This window comes from Ranitomeya imitator, chromosome 9 (genome assembly GCF_032444005.1).
Source record: "Ranitomeya imitator isolate aRanImi1 chromosome 9, aRanImi1.pri, whole genome shotgun sequence".
Lineage (NCBI taxonomy): Eukaryota > Metazoa > Chordata > Amphibia > Anura > Dendrobatidae > Ranitomeya > Ranitomeya imitator.
In genome coordinates, this window is record NC_091290.1 from 96,542,036 (window position 1) to 96,557,373 (window position 15,338).

General features: G+C 42.1%; 1 protein-coding gene across 2 annotated transcripts in view; it reads right to left on the reverse strand.

Annotated features, from left to right (window-relative positions):
• Positions 1 to 206: 206 nt before the first annotated feature.
• EDC4 (enhancer of mRNA decapping 4) overlaps positions 207 to 15,338 on the reverse strand; it is a 928,397-nt gene continuing 913,265 nt past the window's right edge. For both annotated transcript variants that reach the window (XM_069740123.1, XM_069740124.1), the window contains one exon: positions 207 to 488. In XM_069740123.1, the coding sequence (XP_069596224.1) occupies positions 299 to 488 (190 nt within the window). In that variant the 3' untranslated portion in view covers positions 207 to 298. The remainder of the gene's footprint in view (positions 489 to 15,338) is intronic.

Below are 15,338 nucleotides of genomic sequence, written 5' to 3' on the forward strand. Positions count from 1 at the left end.
TGAAAATTTGTTAGATTTACAGTATATTTCACATGATCTTACAACACGTAAGGTATCTAAATAAGCTGTATTGCAATTTTACAATAAAGGAAAAAAATAAACAAAATTTTAAAATTGAGCCAAGAAATATCTATTCAACAATTAAGCCTGAAAATTATTTGTAGCCTTTCATTTGTTACAATAACAAGGAAATTCCCTCCACTCTATGACGTGCAATGTACAATCAAGTACAGTTTATTAAAAAATAACATTGTTTACAATCAATTCAGTTGTTGAAAGGATGTACATTGGAAAAAGTCTAACTAATAGAAGTGACTAGCCCCTGAAGCATAATCATCAGTCGCCTTGCAGACTTATGTAAAGCGGCATAAGACTCCACTTGCAAGAACTGAAACAGTTTCTGACGCACTTGATTGATGATACTTCCCATATGATCTCTTGTCACAGAGTCACTATGATCAAGATGCATTACTGCTTCTTCCAAGTAACTACAAAATAAAAACAATATAAAAAATTCATACAATTTGTAAACAAAGCATTGCATTACAAAACATTAAGGATATCTTAAAATGTGTTTTTGCAGCTTTTTTTAAGGCAAATTTTAAGCTGCGTTTTGCGACTGCTTTTTTGTCAGGATACATTTGTCTTTTGTGCATGCTGATAAAGTTTAGTGGATAAAAAAAAATCTTATTCAACTGCATCAGGTTTTGGCACCAAAAACACTGCAAAAACTGATACCTGCAATTTTTGCAGCTTTTTTTTTTTGCACCATCCATTGCTTTCAATGGGTGAAAAACGCTGCAAAAACACTGAAAAAGTGACGTGCTGCATTTTTCAAAAAATCAGCTCTTTGACAAAACAGTGAAGAAGAAAAACCCAAGGAGTGTACATGAGATTTTTGAAATCTAATAGACTTTGTCTGGTATTGTGAAATGCAGTTGAAAATTTGCATTAAAAAAAGCGTCCAAAATGCAATGCGTGTTAACAGAGCTGTAAATCTTGAGAACCTAACCAGCCTTTCATGGCAGCGTGGCATGCTTAGGCTACTTCACACATCAGTTTTTTTCTTTCAGGCACAATCCGGCTAATTTAAAAAAAAAAATGGATCCTTCGCAAATAGTGAAAAACTGACGCGACGGATCCGTTTTTATGCTGGACCCATTCTTTTATTTTTAACCCGGGGACACAGTGACTTCCTGTTCCGGGGTGGAGGAAAGGGAGAGAGAGAGTGTGTGTGTGTGTGTGTGTGTGGGGGGGGGGGGGGTGGGGGTTGAGAGAGGGAGGGGGGTAAGAGATGTTTCAGAATGGTAAAATGAATTATTTCGGTAAAACTGGATCTGTTCGCCGGTTTCGGTCGTTTCAGCTTATGTTTCATACATTTTTTACCGGATCAGTCGCTGTGCGGTTATCCGCCGAACAGAAAAAACCGTTCCTGTGGTTTTCTCCGTCCGCCAGAAAACTAATTGACGGATCTGTAAAAAAACAGATGAAAAGTTAGGACATCAAGCGCAATCCGGCGCTCATACAACTCTATGAGAAAAAAAAAACGGATCCAGCGGAAAAAATACGGATCCGTTTTTTTAAAAACTCGCCGGATTGGCCTGATGCAAAAAACCTGATGTGTGAAAGTAGGCCTTAGTCTTCCTGCAGCAGATTTGCAATGAAACTCATGACTAAAACTATACATGCCACAAGCAGATTTTGCCTGATGCACTGCAAAACGACAAAAACACAAAAAATATGTGGTAACTGACATAATGCAGAGTAGAATACACAGAATTTCCTTAACCCCATGTTGATTTTTCCTCTGTGTATGAGATTTTTTAACCCCTTAGTGACAGAGCTAATTTGGTACTTAATGACCGAGCCAATTTTTACAATTCTGACCAGTTTCACTTTATGAGGTTATAACTCTGGAACGCTTCAACGGATCCCACTGATTCTGATTGTTTTTTCGTGACATATTGTACTTCATGTTAGTGGTAACATTTCTTCAATATTACTTGCGATTATTTATGAAAAAAACGGAAATATGGCAAAAAATTTTAAAATTTTGCAATTTTCAAACTTTGTATTTTTATGCCCTTAAATCAGAGATATGTCACGAAAAAGTTAATAAATAACATTTCCCACATGTCTACTTTACATCAGCACAATTTTGGCAACAAATTTTTTTTTGTTAGGGAGTTATAAGGGTTAAAAGTTGACCAGCAATTTCTCATTTTTACAACACCATTTATTTTTAGGGACCACATCACATTTGAAGTCATTTTGAGGGGTCTATATGATAGAAAATAACGAAGTGTGACACCATTCTAAAAACTACACCCCTCAAGGTTCTCAAAACCACATTCAAGAAGTTTATTAACCCTTTACGTGCTTCACATGAACTGAAACAATGTGGAAAGAAAAAATGAACATTTTAACTTTTTTTTGCAAACATTTTAATTCAGAACCATTTTTTTTATTTTCACTAGTGTAAAAACATAAATGTAACCATAAATTGTGTTATGCAATTTCTCCTGAATACGCCAATACCCCATATGTGGGGGTAAACCACTTTTTGGGCGCACCGCAGAACTTGGAAGTGAAGGAGCGCCGTTTGACTTTTTCAGTGCAGAATTGGCTGGAATTGAGATCGGAAGCCATGTCACGTTTAGAGAGCCCCTGATGTGCCTAAACAGTGGTAACCCCCCACAAGTGACACCATTTTGGAAACTAGACCCCTTAATGTACTTATCTAGATGTGTGGTGAGCACTTTGAACCCCCAAGAGCTTCACAGAAGTTTATAACGTAGAGCCGTGAAAAAAAAAAAATCGAATTTGTTTACACAAAAATGATTTTTTCGCCCACAAATTCTTATTTTCACAAGGGTAACAGGAGAAATTAGACCACAAAAGTTGTTGTGCGATTTCTCCTGAATACGTCGATGCCCCATATGTGAGGGTAAACCACTGTTCGGGCGCACCGCAGAGCTTGGAAGAGGAGTGCCGTTTTACTTTTTCAATGCAGAATTGGCTGGAATTGAGATCGGACGCCATGTCGCGTTTGGAGAGCCCCTGATGTGCCTAAACAGTAGAAACCCCCACAAGTGACCCCATTTTGGAAACTAGACCCCCCATGGAACTTATCTAGATGTGTGGTGAGAACTTTGAATGCCCAACTGCTTCACAGAAGTTTATAATGCAGTCGTGAAAATAAAAAATATTTTTTTTCCACAAAAAAGATTTTTTAGCTCCCAAGTTTTTATTTTCACAAGGGTAACAAGAGAAATCGGACCCCAAATTTGTTGTACAATTTATCCCGAGTACGCTGATGCCCCATATGTGGGGGTAACCCACTGTTTGGGCGCACGGCAGAGCTCAGAAGGGAGAGAGCACCATTTGACTTTTTGAGCGCAAAATTGGCTGTTGTGTTTGGAGACCCCCTGATGTACCTAAACAGTGGAAACCCCCCAATTCTAGCTCCAACCCTAACCCCAACACACCCCTTACCCTAATCCCAACCCGATCCATAATCCTAATCACTAACCCTAACGATAATCACAACCCTTACCCCAAAACAACCCTAATGTCAACCCTAACCATAACCCTATTCAAACCCCTAAATCCAACACACCCAATCCTAATCTCAACCCTAACCTCAAACCTAACCCTAATCCCAATACACCCCTAATCACAACCCTAACCTTAACCCTAATCCCAAACCTAACCCTAATCCCAACCCTAACCCTAATACCAACCCTAATCCAAACCCTAACCCTAATCCCAACTCTAACCCTAAATTTAGCCCCAACCCTAAGGCTACTTTCACACTTGCGTTTGGCATCCGTCGCAATCCGTCGTTTTGGACAAAAAACGGATCCTGCAAATGTGCCCGCAGGATGCGTTTTTTGCCCATAGACTTGTATTGTCGACGGATTGCGACGGATGGCCACACGTCGCGTCCATCGTGCACTGGATCAGTTGTGTTTTGGCGAACCGTCGGCACAAAAAAACGTTCAATGTAACTTTTTTTTGTACGTCGCGTCTGCCATTTCTGACCGCGCATGCGTGGCGGTAACTCCGCCCCCTCCTCCCCAGGACATAGATTGGGCAGCGGATGCTTTCAAAAACTACATCCGCTGCTCACGTTGTGCACAATTTTCACAACGTGCGTCGGTATGTCGGGCCGACGCATTGCGACGGCCCCGTACCGACATAAGTGTGCAAGAACCCTAACCCTAAATTTAGCCCCAACCCTAACCCTAAATTTAGCCCCAACCCTAACCCTAATTTTAGCCCCAACTGCTCTTCTCCTGCCGGCCGGCAGATGGCGACAGATGGCGGGCGCACAGCGCATGCGCCCGCCATTTTCTTTTGCCATGAAGATGCCGGCGGCCAGGAGGAGCAACAGGAGGACCCAGGGACACAGGTAAGTATGGCAGGGTCCCCGAATCCCTCTATTTCTCTGTCCTCTGATGTGCGATCACATCAGAGGACAGAGAATTACACTTTCCTTTTTTTTTTTTGCGGTCGCCGGTAAACAGTTAATTACCGGCGATCGCAAAACAGGGGTTGGTAAAACCGACCCCGATCATGTTCTTTGGGGTCTCTGCTACCCCCGGCAGCCGAGACCCCAAAGATCCTCCTGGTGCCGGCCGGCGGGCGCCATTTTTTTGCCGGAAAAAGATGGCGGCGCCCATCGGGAGCCACGAGGAGCACCGGGGGAGCCACGAGGAGACCCCATTTCTCTGTCCTCTGATGTGCGATCACATCGGAGGACAGAGAAATTAAAAGGGAAATCGCGGGTTGTTTTTTTTTTGCGATCGCTGGTAAATGGTTAATTACCGGCGATCGCAAATGCGGGGTTGGTAAAAAAAACCCCGAATCATGTTCTCTGGGGTCTCGGCTACCCCCGGCAGACAAGACCCTGGAGAAAATCCGACTCTGGGGGTGCTATTTACTTTTTCCACAGCGCCGTTAATTAACGGCGCTGTGGTTTAAGTACCCTTAGCGGCCGCCGTTAAAAGGCGTATCGGCGGTCGTTAAAGGTTTAAACCCCCTTATCACATGAATTGTACTGTAAATCACCACAAATTTTTTGTGGAGAATCCACACTAAATTTCTGCCATGTGCAAGTTCTAATCCCATCCATGGTGAATGAACATCTTGAACAAAGCTGGAGTGCTTTAAAAAATATTTCTTGAATTTAGGTGGGTCCTTTTGAAATACATTATTGCTTGCATCAGTTTTGTGTAGATTTAATTGAAAGTTGCGCTGCATTTGAGTTCTAGACAAAATATTTTGATGTGCAATGACTAAGGGTGGTTTCACACTTGCGTTTTTGTCTGCAGCGTTTTTTTTCCCTATATTTAACATTGAAAATGCATGCGTTTTTGTTTGTACGCATTTGGTCGCGTTTTGCAACGCATGCGTTTTTTTACTGCATGCGTTCATTTTCAGAAATGCAACTTGTAGTATTTTTGAGAGGCGTTTTTTGGACCAAAAAAAAACGCATGCGTTTTCATGCGTTTTTTTGTGCATGCTTTTTTTGCGTTAAAAACGCATGCGTTTTTATATTAAAAAACCAGAAAACACACTGATATGCCACCCCCCAACATAAAGGTGATAAAGGGATCCTAACCCTAAAGGATCCTAACCCTAACCCTAAGGGATCCTAACCCTAACCCTAACCCTAATCCCTTTAGGGTTAGGGTTAGGATCACTTAGGGTTAGGGGTAGGGTTATGATCCCTACCCCTAACCCTAACTATTTCTGTTTATAGTGGGTTTTTTACTTTATTTTGATGATTGGCAGCTGTCATTCTCAGCATGCATTTAAAAAACGCAAACGCATGAAAAAACGCATGTAAACGCGTCAAAACGCCGCGTTTTTTTCACATGCAAAAATGCATGCGTCAAAAAAATGCAGCGTTTGCACGCGTTTACATGCGTTTTTCACCATGCTTTTTTTGCGTTTTTTACAGCAAAAACGCACCCAAAAAAACGCAAATGTGAAACCAGCCTAAAGGATATACAGTAGTTTTCAAAATAATAGCAATGTGTTCAAAACAACGAGTTAACCACAAAATCTTTATACTAGTTTTTATTTCCATTTATTGGGAACATTGCACACTGTTTTCTAATTCAAAACATTGAGAGTAATTTTTAACTACTGTACTTTACAGAAAAGAAAAAATGCACATTTGGTTGTTCAAAAAAATAGTGTCTGCATTTGTCTTTACAAACCCACAATATGTACTTTTTTATGATGATTTAGCATTCTTGTGAATCAGTAACCTAATATTTAGTTGTATACCTGCAGTTTTTTTTTTTTAACTGCTTCACATCTAGGTAAACCAACTTCTGGCACCTGTCATCTCATATTCCAACCCAGGATGCTTTGACTACATCCCACAATTTTGGGGTATTTGTTGCCTTTGCCTCAGAAACAGCATTTTTTATGTCACCCCACAAGTGTTCTATCAGATTAAAGTCTGGGGATTTGGCAGGCCACACCATAACCTCAATTTTGTTGATTTTGCTTGTTTACTGGTGTGTTTAGGGTCCTTGTCTTGTTGAAACATCCACTTCAAGGGCGGGCATATCCTCTTTAGAGTAAGGCCGTCGTCACACACAGCGTAAGACAATACGGAACGTATTATACGTCCGTAATATGCTGAAAAGTCCCCAAAATAGTGGTTCGTAGCTCCTCCTTAGGCAGGGTGTGTCAGCGTTTTTTGCGCATGGCATCCTCCGTATGTAATCCGTATGGCATCCGTACTGCGTGTTTTTCTCGCAGGTTTGCAAAACCGACATACGGCTATACAAGGGATCCATGTGTAAAACAAAAAAAAACCATATATACTATATATATATATATATATATATATATATATATGTCAGTAGACACATATATGTATATATATTATTACTTCATACAGCGCTAGATAGCTTTAAAGCCGGTAATTCAATTGCCGGCTTTTGCTATCTCCTTCCTAAACCCGACATGATATGAGACATGGTTTACATACAGTAAACCATCTCATATCCCCATTTTTTTTGCATATTCCACACTACTAATGTTAGTAGTGTGTATGTGCAAAATTTGGCCATTCTAGATATTAAAATAAAGGGTTAAATGGCGGAAAAAATTGGCGTGGGCTCCCGCACAATTTTCTCCGCCAGAGTAGTAAAGCCAGTGACTGAGGGCAGATATTAATAGCCTGGAGAGGGTCCATGGTTATTGACCCCCCCCTGGCTAAAAACATCTGCCCCCAGCCACCCCAGAAAAAGCACATCTGGAAGATGCGCCTATTCTGGCACTTGGCCACTGTCTTCCCATTCCCGTGTAGCGGTGGGATATGGGGTAATGAAGGGTTAATGCCACCTTGCTATTGTAAGGTGACATTAAGCCAAATTAATAATGCAGAGGCGTCAATTATGACACCTATCCATTATTAATCCAATTGTAGTAAAGGGTTAAAAAAAAACCACACACATTATTAAAAATTATTTTAATGAAAAAAACACAAAGGTTGTTGTAATAATTTATTCTACGCTCAATCCACTCACTGAAGACCCTCGATCTGTAACAAAGTCAAAATAATAAACCAACAATATACATACCTTCCGAAGATCTGTAACGTCCAACGATGTAAATCCATCTGAAGGGGTTAAAATATTTTGCAGCCAGGAGTTCTGCTAATGCAGCTGCTCCTGGCTGCAAAACCCCGGGGAATGAAGGTAAAGTAGGTCAATGACATATATTTACCTGCATTTGCGGTGAGGCGCCCTCTGCTGGTTGTCCCTAGATCGTGGGAACTTTCCTGGAAAGCTCCCAGGCTCGAGTTCATAAGAGGTCGCCCTCTGCTGGTTGTCCTCATATGAACTCGAGCCTGGGAGCTTTCTAGGAAAGTTCCCACGATCTAGGGACAACCAGCAGAGGGCGCCTCACCGCAAATGAAGGTAAATATAGGTCATTGACCTACTTTACCTTCATTCTCCGGGGTTTTGCAGCAAGGAGTAGCGCTGCATTAGCAGAACTCCTGGCTGCAAAATATTTTAACCCCTTCAGATGGATTTACATCGTTGGACGTTACAGATCTTCGGAAGGTATGTATATTGTTGGTTTATTATTTTGACTTTGTTACAGATCGAGGGTCTTCAGTGAGTGGATTGAGCGAAGAATAAATTATTACAACAACCTTTGTGATTTTTTCATTAAAATAATTTTTAATAATGTGTGTTTTTTTAACCCTTTACTACAATTGGATTAATAATGGATAGGTGTCATAATTGACGCCTCTCCATTATTAATTTGGCTTAATGTCACCTTACAATAGCAAGGTGGCATTAACCCTTCATTACCCCATATCCCACCGCTACACGGGAATGGGAAGAGAGTGGCCAAGTGCCAGAATAGGCGCATCTTCCAGATGTGCCTTTTCTGGGGTGGCTGGGGGCAGATGTTTTTAGCCAGGGGGGGGCCAATAACCATGGACCCTCTCTCCAGGCTATTAATATCTGCCCTCAGTCACTGGCTTTACTATTCTGGCAAAGAAAATTGCGCGGGAGCCCACGCCAATTTTTTCCGCCATTTTACCCTTTATTTTAATAGCTAGAATGGCCAAATTTTGCACATACACACTACTAACATTAGTAGTGTGGAATGTGCAAAACAAAACCATGTCTCATATCATGTCGGGTTTGTGAAGGAGATAGCAAAAGCCGGTAATTGAATTACCGGCTTTCTGCTATATCGCGCTGGATGAAATATTAATATATATATAATGTGGATCATCAGCTCCTCCTCACTATGCTCCGCTCCATCGGCCTCAAGGACACCGTTCTCTCCTGGTTCTCCTCCTATCTCTCTGACCGATCCTTCACTGTATGTTTTGCTGGTTCCTCCTCCTCTCACTTTCCCCTTACTGTTGGGGTTCCTCAAGGATCAGTCCTAGGCCCCCTCCTCTTTTCGTTGTATACTGCCCCTATTGGACAAACAATCAGTAGATTTGGTTTCCAGTACCATCTCTATGCTGATGACACCCAATTATACACTTCTCCTGAGATCACGCCTGCCTTATTAGAAAACACCAGTGATTGTCTTACCGCTGTCTCTAACATTATGTCCTCCCTCTATCTGAAACTAAACCTGTCAAAAACTGAACTCCTCGTGTTCTCTCCCTCTACTAACCTACCTTTGCCTGACATTGCCATCTCCGTGTGCGGTTCCACCATTACTCCAAAGCAACATGCCCGCTGCCTTGGGGTCATCCTTGATTCTGACCTTTCATTCACCCCCCACATCCGATCACTGGCTCGCTCTTCTTACCTGCATCTCAAAAACATTTCTAGAATTCGCCCTTTTCTTACTTTCGACTCTGCAAAAACTCTTACTGTTTCACTTATTCATTCTCGTCTGGACTATTGTAACTCTCTACTAATCGGCCTCCCTCTTACCAAACTTTCCCCGCTCCAATCTGTCCTGAATGCTGCTGCCAGGATCATATTCCTCACCAACCGTTACACCGATGCCTCTACCTTGTGCCAGTCATTACACTGGCTACCTATCCACTCCAGAATCCAGTACAAAACTACTACCCTCATCCACAAAGCACTCCATGGCTCAGCACCACCCTACATCTCCTCTCTGGTCTCAGTCTACCACCCTACCCGTGCCCTCCGCTCCGCTAATGACCTCAGGTTAGCATCCTCAATAATCAGAATCTCCCACTCCCGTCTCCAAGACTTTACACGTGCTGCGCCGATTCTTTGGAATGCACTACCTAGGTTAATACGATTAATCCCTAATCCCCACAGTTTTAAGCGTGCCCTAAAAACTCATTTGATCAGACTGGCCTACCGCCTCAATGCATTAACCTAACGATCCCTGTGTGGCCTATTTAAAAAAAAAAAACAAAAAAAAAACCAGGTTCCTCGCATTATGTTCTCATTCACTTTATGCAGTTAATAGCCCTCTGTGTCTGTACTGCTACATACTTATGCAGTTAACTGGTTCATGCAGCTTTACATGAACACCCGAGCCTTACACTATGGCTGGTCTGAATAACTATAGCAATTGTTACCATCCACCTCTCGTGTCTCCCCTTTTCCTCATAGTTTGTAAGCTTGCGAGCAGGGCCCTCATTCCTCCTGGTATCTGTTTTGAACTGTATTTCTGTTATGCTGTAATGTCTATTGTCTGTACAAGTCCCCTCTATAATTTGTAAGGCGCTGCGGAATATGTTGGCGCTATATAAATAAAAATTATTATATATATATATATATATATATATATATATATATATATATATATGTCTGACATTATATATACAGGTCCTTCTCAAAAAATTAGCATATAGTGTTAAATTTCATTATTTACCATAATGTAATGATTACAATTAAACTTTCATATATTATAGATTCATTATCCACCAACTGAAATTTGTCAGGTCTTTTATTGTTTTAATACTGATGATTTTGGCATACAACTCCTGATAACCCAAAAAACCTGTCTCAATAAATTAGCATATCAAGAAAAGGTTCTCTAAACGACCTATTACCCTAATCTTCTGAATCAACTAATTAACTCTAAACACATGCAAAAGATACCTGAGGCTTTTATAAACTCCCTGCCTGGTTCATTACTCAAAACCCCCATCATGGGTAAGACTAGCGACCTGACAGATGTCAAGAAGGCCATCATTGACACCCTCAAGCAAGAGGGTAAGACCCAGAAAGAAATTTCTCAACAAATAGGCTGTTCCCAGAGTGCTGTATCAAGGCACCTCAATGGTAAGTCTGTTGGAAGGAAACAATGTGGCAGAAAACGCTGTACAACGAGAAGAGGAGACCGGACCCTGAGGAAGATTGTGGAGAAGGACCGATTCCAGACCTTGGGGAACCTGAGGAAGCAGTGGACTGAGTCTGGTGTGGAAACATCCAGAGCCACCGTGCACAGGCGTGTGCAGGAAATGGGCTACAGATGCCGCATTCCCCAGGTAAAGCCACTTTTGAACCATAAACAGTGGCAGAGGCGCCTGACCTGGGCTACAGAGAAGCAGCACTGGACTGTTGCTAAGTGGTCCCAAGTACTTTTTTCTGATGAAAGCAAATTTTGCATGTCATTCGGAAATCAAGGTGCCAGAGTCTGGAGGAAGACTGGGGAGAAGGAAATGCCAAAATGCCTGAAGTCCAGTGTCAAGTACCCACAGTCAGTGATGGTGTGGGGTGCCATGTCAGCTGCTGGTGTTGGTCCACTGTGTTTCATCAAGGGCAGGGTCAATGCAGCTAGCTATCAGGAGATTTTGGAGCACTTCATGCTTCCATCGGCTGAAATGCTTTATGGAGATGAAGATTTCATTTTTCAGCACGACCTGGCACCTGCTCACAGTGCCAAAACCACTGGTAAATGGTTTACTGACCATGGTATTACTGTGCTCAATTGGCCTGCCAACTCTCCTGACCTGAACCCCATAGAGAATCTGTGGGATATTGTGAAGAGAAAGTTGAGAGACGCAAGACCCAACACTCTGGATGAGCTTAAGGCCGCTATTGAAGCATCCTGGGCCTCCATAACATCTCAGCAGTGTCACAGGCTGATTGCCTCCATGCCACGCCGCATTGAAGCAGTCATTTCTGCCAAAGGATTCCCGACCAAGTATTGAGTGCATAACTGAACATTATTATTTGATGGTTTTTTTGTTTGTTATTAAAAAACACTTTTATTTGATTGGATGGGTGAAATATGCTAATTTATTGAGACAGGTTTTTTGGGTTATCAGGAGTTGTATGCCAAAATCATCAGTATTAAAACAATAAAAGACCTGACAAATTTCAGTTGGTGGATAATGAATCTATAATATATGAAAGTTTAATTGTAATCATTACATTATGGTAAATAATGAAATTTAACACTATATGCTAATTTTTTGAGAAGGACCTGTATATATATATATATATATATATATATATATATATATATATATATACCTATTCTATGTGTACACATTTATTCTACCTATTCTACTGTAAGCTGTCAGTGTGATTTTACTGTACACCGCACTGAATTGCCGGCTTTTCTCTCTAACAGCGCTGCGTATTTCTCGCAAGTCACACTGCTGGTCCGTGTGTAATCCGTATTTTTCACGCTTCCATAGGCTTTCATTGGCGTTTTATTTGCGCAATACGGTGACAAACGCAGCATGCTGCGATTTTCTACGGCCGTAGAAAGCCGTATAATACTGATCAGTAAAATACGGCAGATAGGAGCAGGGGCATAGAGAATAATTGGGACGTTTGTTTTGCGAGTTTTACGGACGTATTTTCTGCGCTCATACGTCCGCAAAACTCGCAAGTGTGCCGGCGGCCTAAGGCAACAAGTATTTTAACCCCTTCTTAGTGACTGAGCCAAATTTTTGAAATCTGACCAGTGTCACTTTATGTTCAATAAATCCCAGTGATTTTGAGACTGTTTCTTTCATGACACATTATACTTTATGATAATGGTACATTTAGGTTGGTATGTGTTGTGCATAATTATAAAAAATCTGAAATTTGCGTAAAATGTTAAAAAATTAGCAATTTTCAAACTTTGAATGATAATCTTTAATGCAGATAGTCATACCACACAAAACATTAATAAATAACATTTCCCTTGTATCTTCTTTACATCACATACATTTGTAAAATGTTCTTTTATTTTGTTAGCATTTTAAAAGGTTTAAAAATGTAGCAGTAATTTTTCATTTTTTCAAGGAAATTTACACAATTTATTTTCTTAGGGACCTATCCATGTTTGAAGTGCCTTTGGGGGTCCCATACATTGGGAAACCCCCAAAAGTCATGCCATTTTAAAAACAGCACCCACTGACATATTGAAAACTGCAGTCAGGTAGTTTATTAATCCTTCAGGTGATTTTCAGGAATTAATGCAAAGTGGCATGATAGGAATGAAAAGTGTATTTTTACCACTTAAATGCCTCTAACTTCTGAACAGGTTACAACACACGTCAGACTCTAAGGCCGCTATTTGGTTGTGAATTGCTATGGCAAACATCAGGACCAAACAATAATGATCTGACGGCACCAATTGGGATAAAGACGAAGCCCTAACACTGTTAACCATTTGTATGATGTAGCCACTATTGACAGCAGCAACTAAGTGGTTAAACAGATTTGAACGGTGCAAACACTGATCGTGGCTGATGCAGCAAGTTGTCAGCTATAGTTGACAGCCAACAGATGCTGGATTGTCACCTGTATGGGGAGGCTATTCTCTTATATCTCAGGTCAGTTAAAAGACGTATTGGCGGCCATTAAGGGGTTAATATATGCAAACTGGTCCATGATCCCTGGTATGCATTAAATAGATCCAGCACCATAGTAAGAGAAACATGCCCATATCATGATGCTTGCACCACCATACTTCACTCTCTTCAGAGTGTACAGTGGTTTGAATGCAGAATTTGGGAGTCATCTAATGAACTGTTTGTGGCACTTATGAGCGCCGGCCAACGGGCAAGCAGAGCACAGCAGTGACGTCACCGCTGTGCTTTCCGGCCGGCGCTCAGTCAGTGCAGAGAAGCACAGCGACGGGGAACAGACACCGGAATGTAAGTATGTAGTGTTTTTTTTACGTTTACGCTGGCAACCAGGGTAAACATCGGGTTACTAAGCGCGGCCCTGCGCTTAGTAACCCGATGTTTACCCTGGTTACCAGGGGACCGGCATCGTTGGTCGCTGGAGAGCTGTCTGTGTGACAGCTCTCCAGCGACCAAACAGCGACGCTGCAGCGATCGGGATCGTTGTCTGGATCGCTGCAGCGTCGCTAAATGTGAAGGTACCTTTACTAGTCCTCTAGTGATTTCCTTCTGATAACAGTGAATTTATCAAAACTACACCGAGCAACACAGTAAGTGACCCATCACGGGAATCAGTCTGGCCTACATCTTGCTTTTTTATATTAAACTTGGTGACAGATTCCCTTTAACAGTAACTTAAGAGTATATCACAGGATCCAAGTGGATAATTTTAAGAGCATAACGAAGTACAGTAGTGTTCAAAATAATTGCAGTCCAATATGAAAAACCAGATTAATAACTGTTATTGGTATAAATTATATTACCACGTCAAACAATTTACCAGTTGGTGCAGTAGATTCTTAGAAAACCAACATACTTAGTGTTACGTGTTACAGAACCACTGAGCACCCAGAATATGTTGTGCAGTTAAATGTATGTATAATAGGTTCCATGTGAGATGCATGTCTCTAATGCTTCAGCCCACAGGCTGCGCCCCTGGGCAGAGGGGACACGATATTCCCCTTTTGTCCGCCCCCCCCACCTTTGTAATTCCCACAGTAAATATCGGCAGGCTCCGGCCACCTGCGGCTACTGTAATGTATGTCTGGCCTGCTGCTTTTCTATTGGCCTGCCCTCTGTATCTGTGTTATATATTCAGTGTCCTGTGAGTAAAGTGTTGTCAGACTGGAAATACGTGGAGAAGCAGTGATCTTTTATATGTGCCCATGTAACCAAGGAATTCCAGCCAGCATCCTTCATTCAGACTCCAGCCAAAGCAGAGAGGACCTTCGGAAACACAGGGTGGTACTGAAAGAGGTATCCCAGATTGGTAGACCCCATTACACTGGTGGCAGACAGCGGGATATGATACCCCTTCTACAGGAGAAAAGGAATGAATGGAAAACAACTACCAGAAGTTAAAGAGGACTGCATTAAAAGATCTGGTGGAAGCCCGAGGGTTGATCGCCAGCAACAAAACAAAAGCGGATTTGATAGCAGCCATCATGGAACACGACAGTGCAGTGCCACCTAATGTGAACGTGGAGGAGACTGAATTCCAGAGGGAGGTAAAGAACAGACTGGCGTTCTATGGCCCAAACCCTGCAGTAGAGATCATACGAGAGGTGATGGCTGATGTGCGTACTGATCTGAAGGAAAAGATGGCCGAGCGGACCAGGATAAAGCTAGCCAAGATGGAGATGGCAGAGCGGACCAAAGTGTAGCTGGCCAAGATGGAGATGGCAGAGCGGAGAGAGGAGAGTCAGCGAGCAGGGGGAGCTCTGGCCTTCGACCAGGTACCTTCAACAGTAAGCCACAAAAAGATCCAGCATAATGCCTTCCGACAGTTGGGGGAGGCAGAGGAAGACATTGATGGCTTTCTGCAGGACTTTGAGCGGCAGTGTGCCCTTCATCAAGTGAAGCCGGAGGAACGGGTTCAGATTCTGGCCAGCAAGCTGACAGGCCGGGCAGCGGACGCCCATCGCGCGGTACCTGATGAGGACTGTATGGACTATGAGCGGATCAAAGAAGTGATCTTGGCCCAGTATGC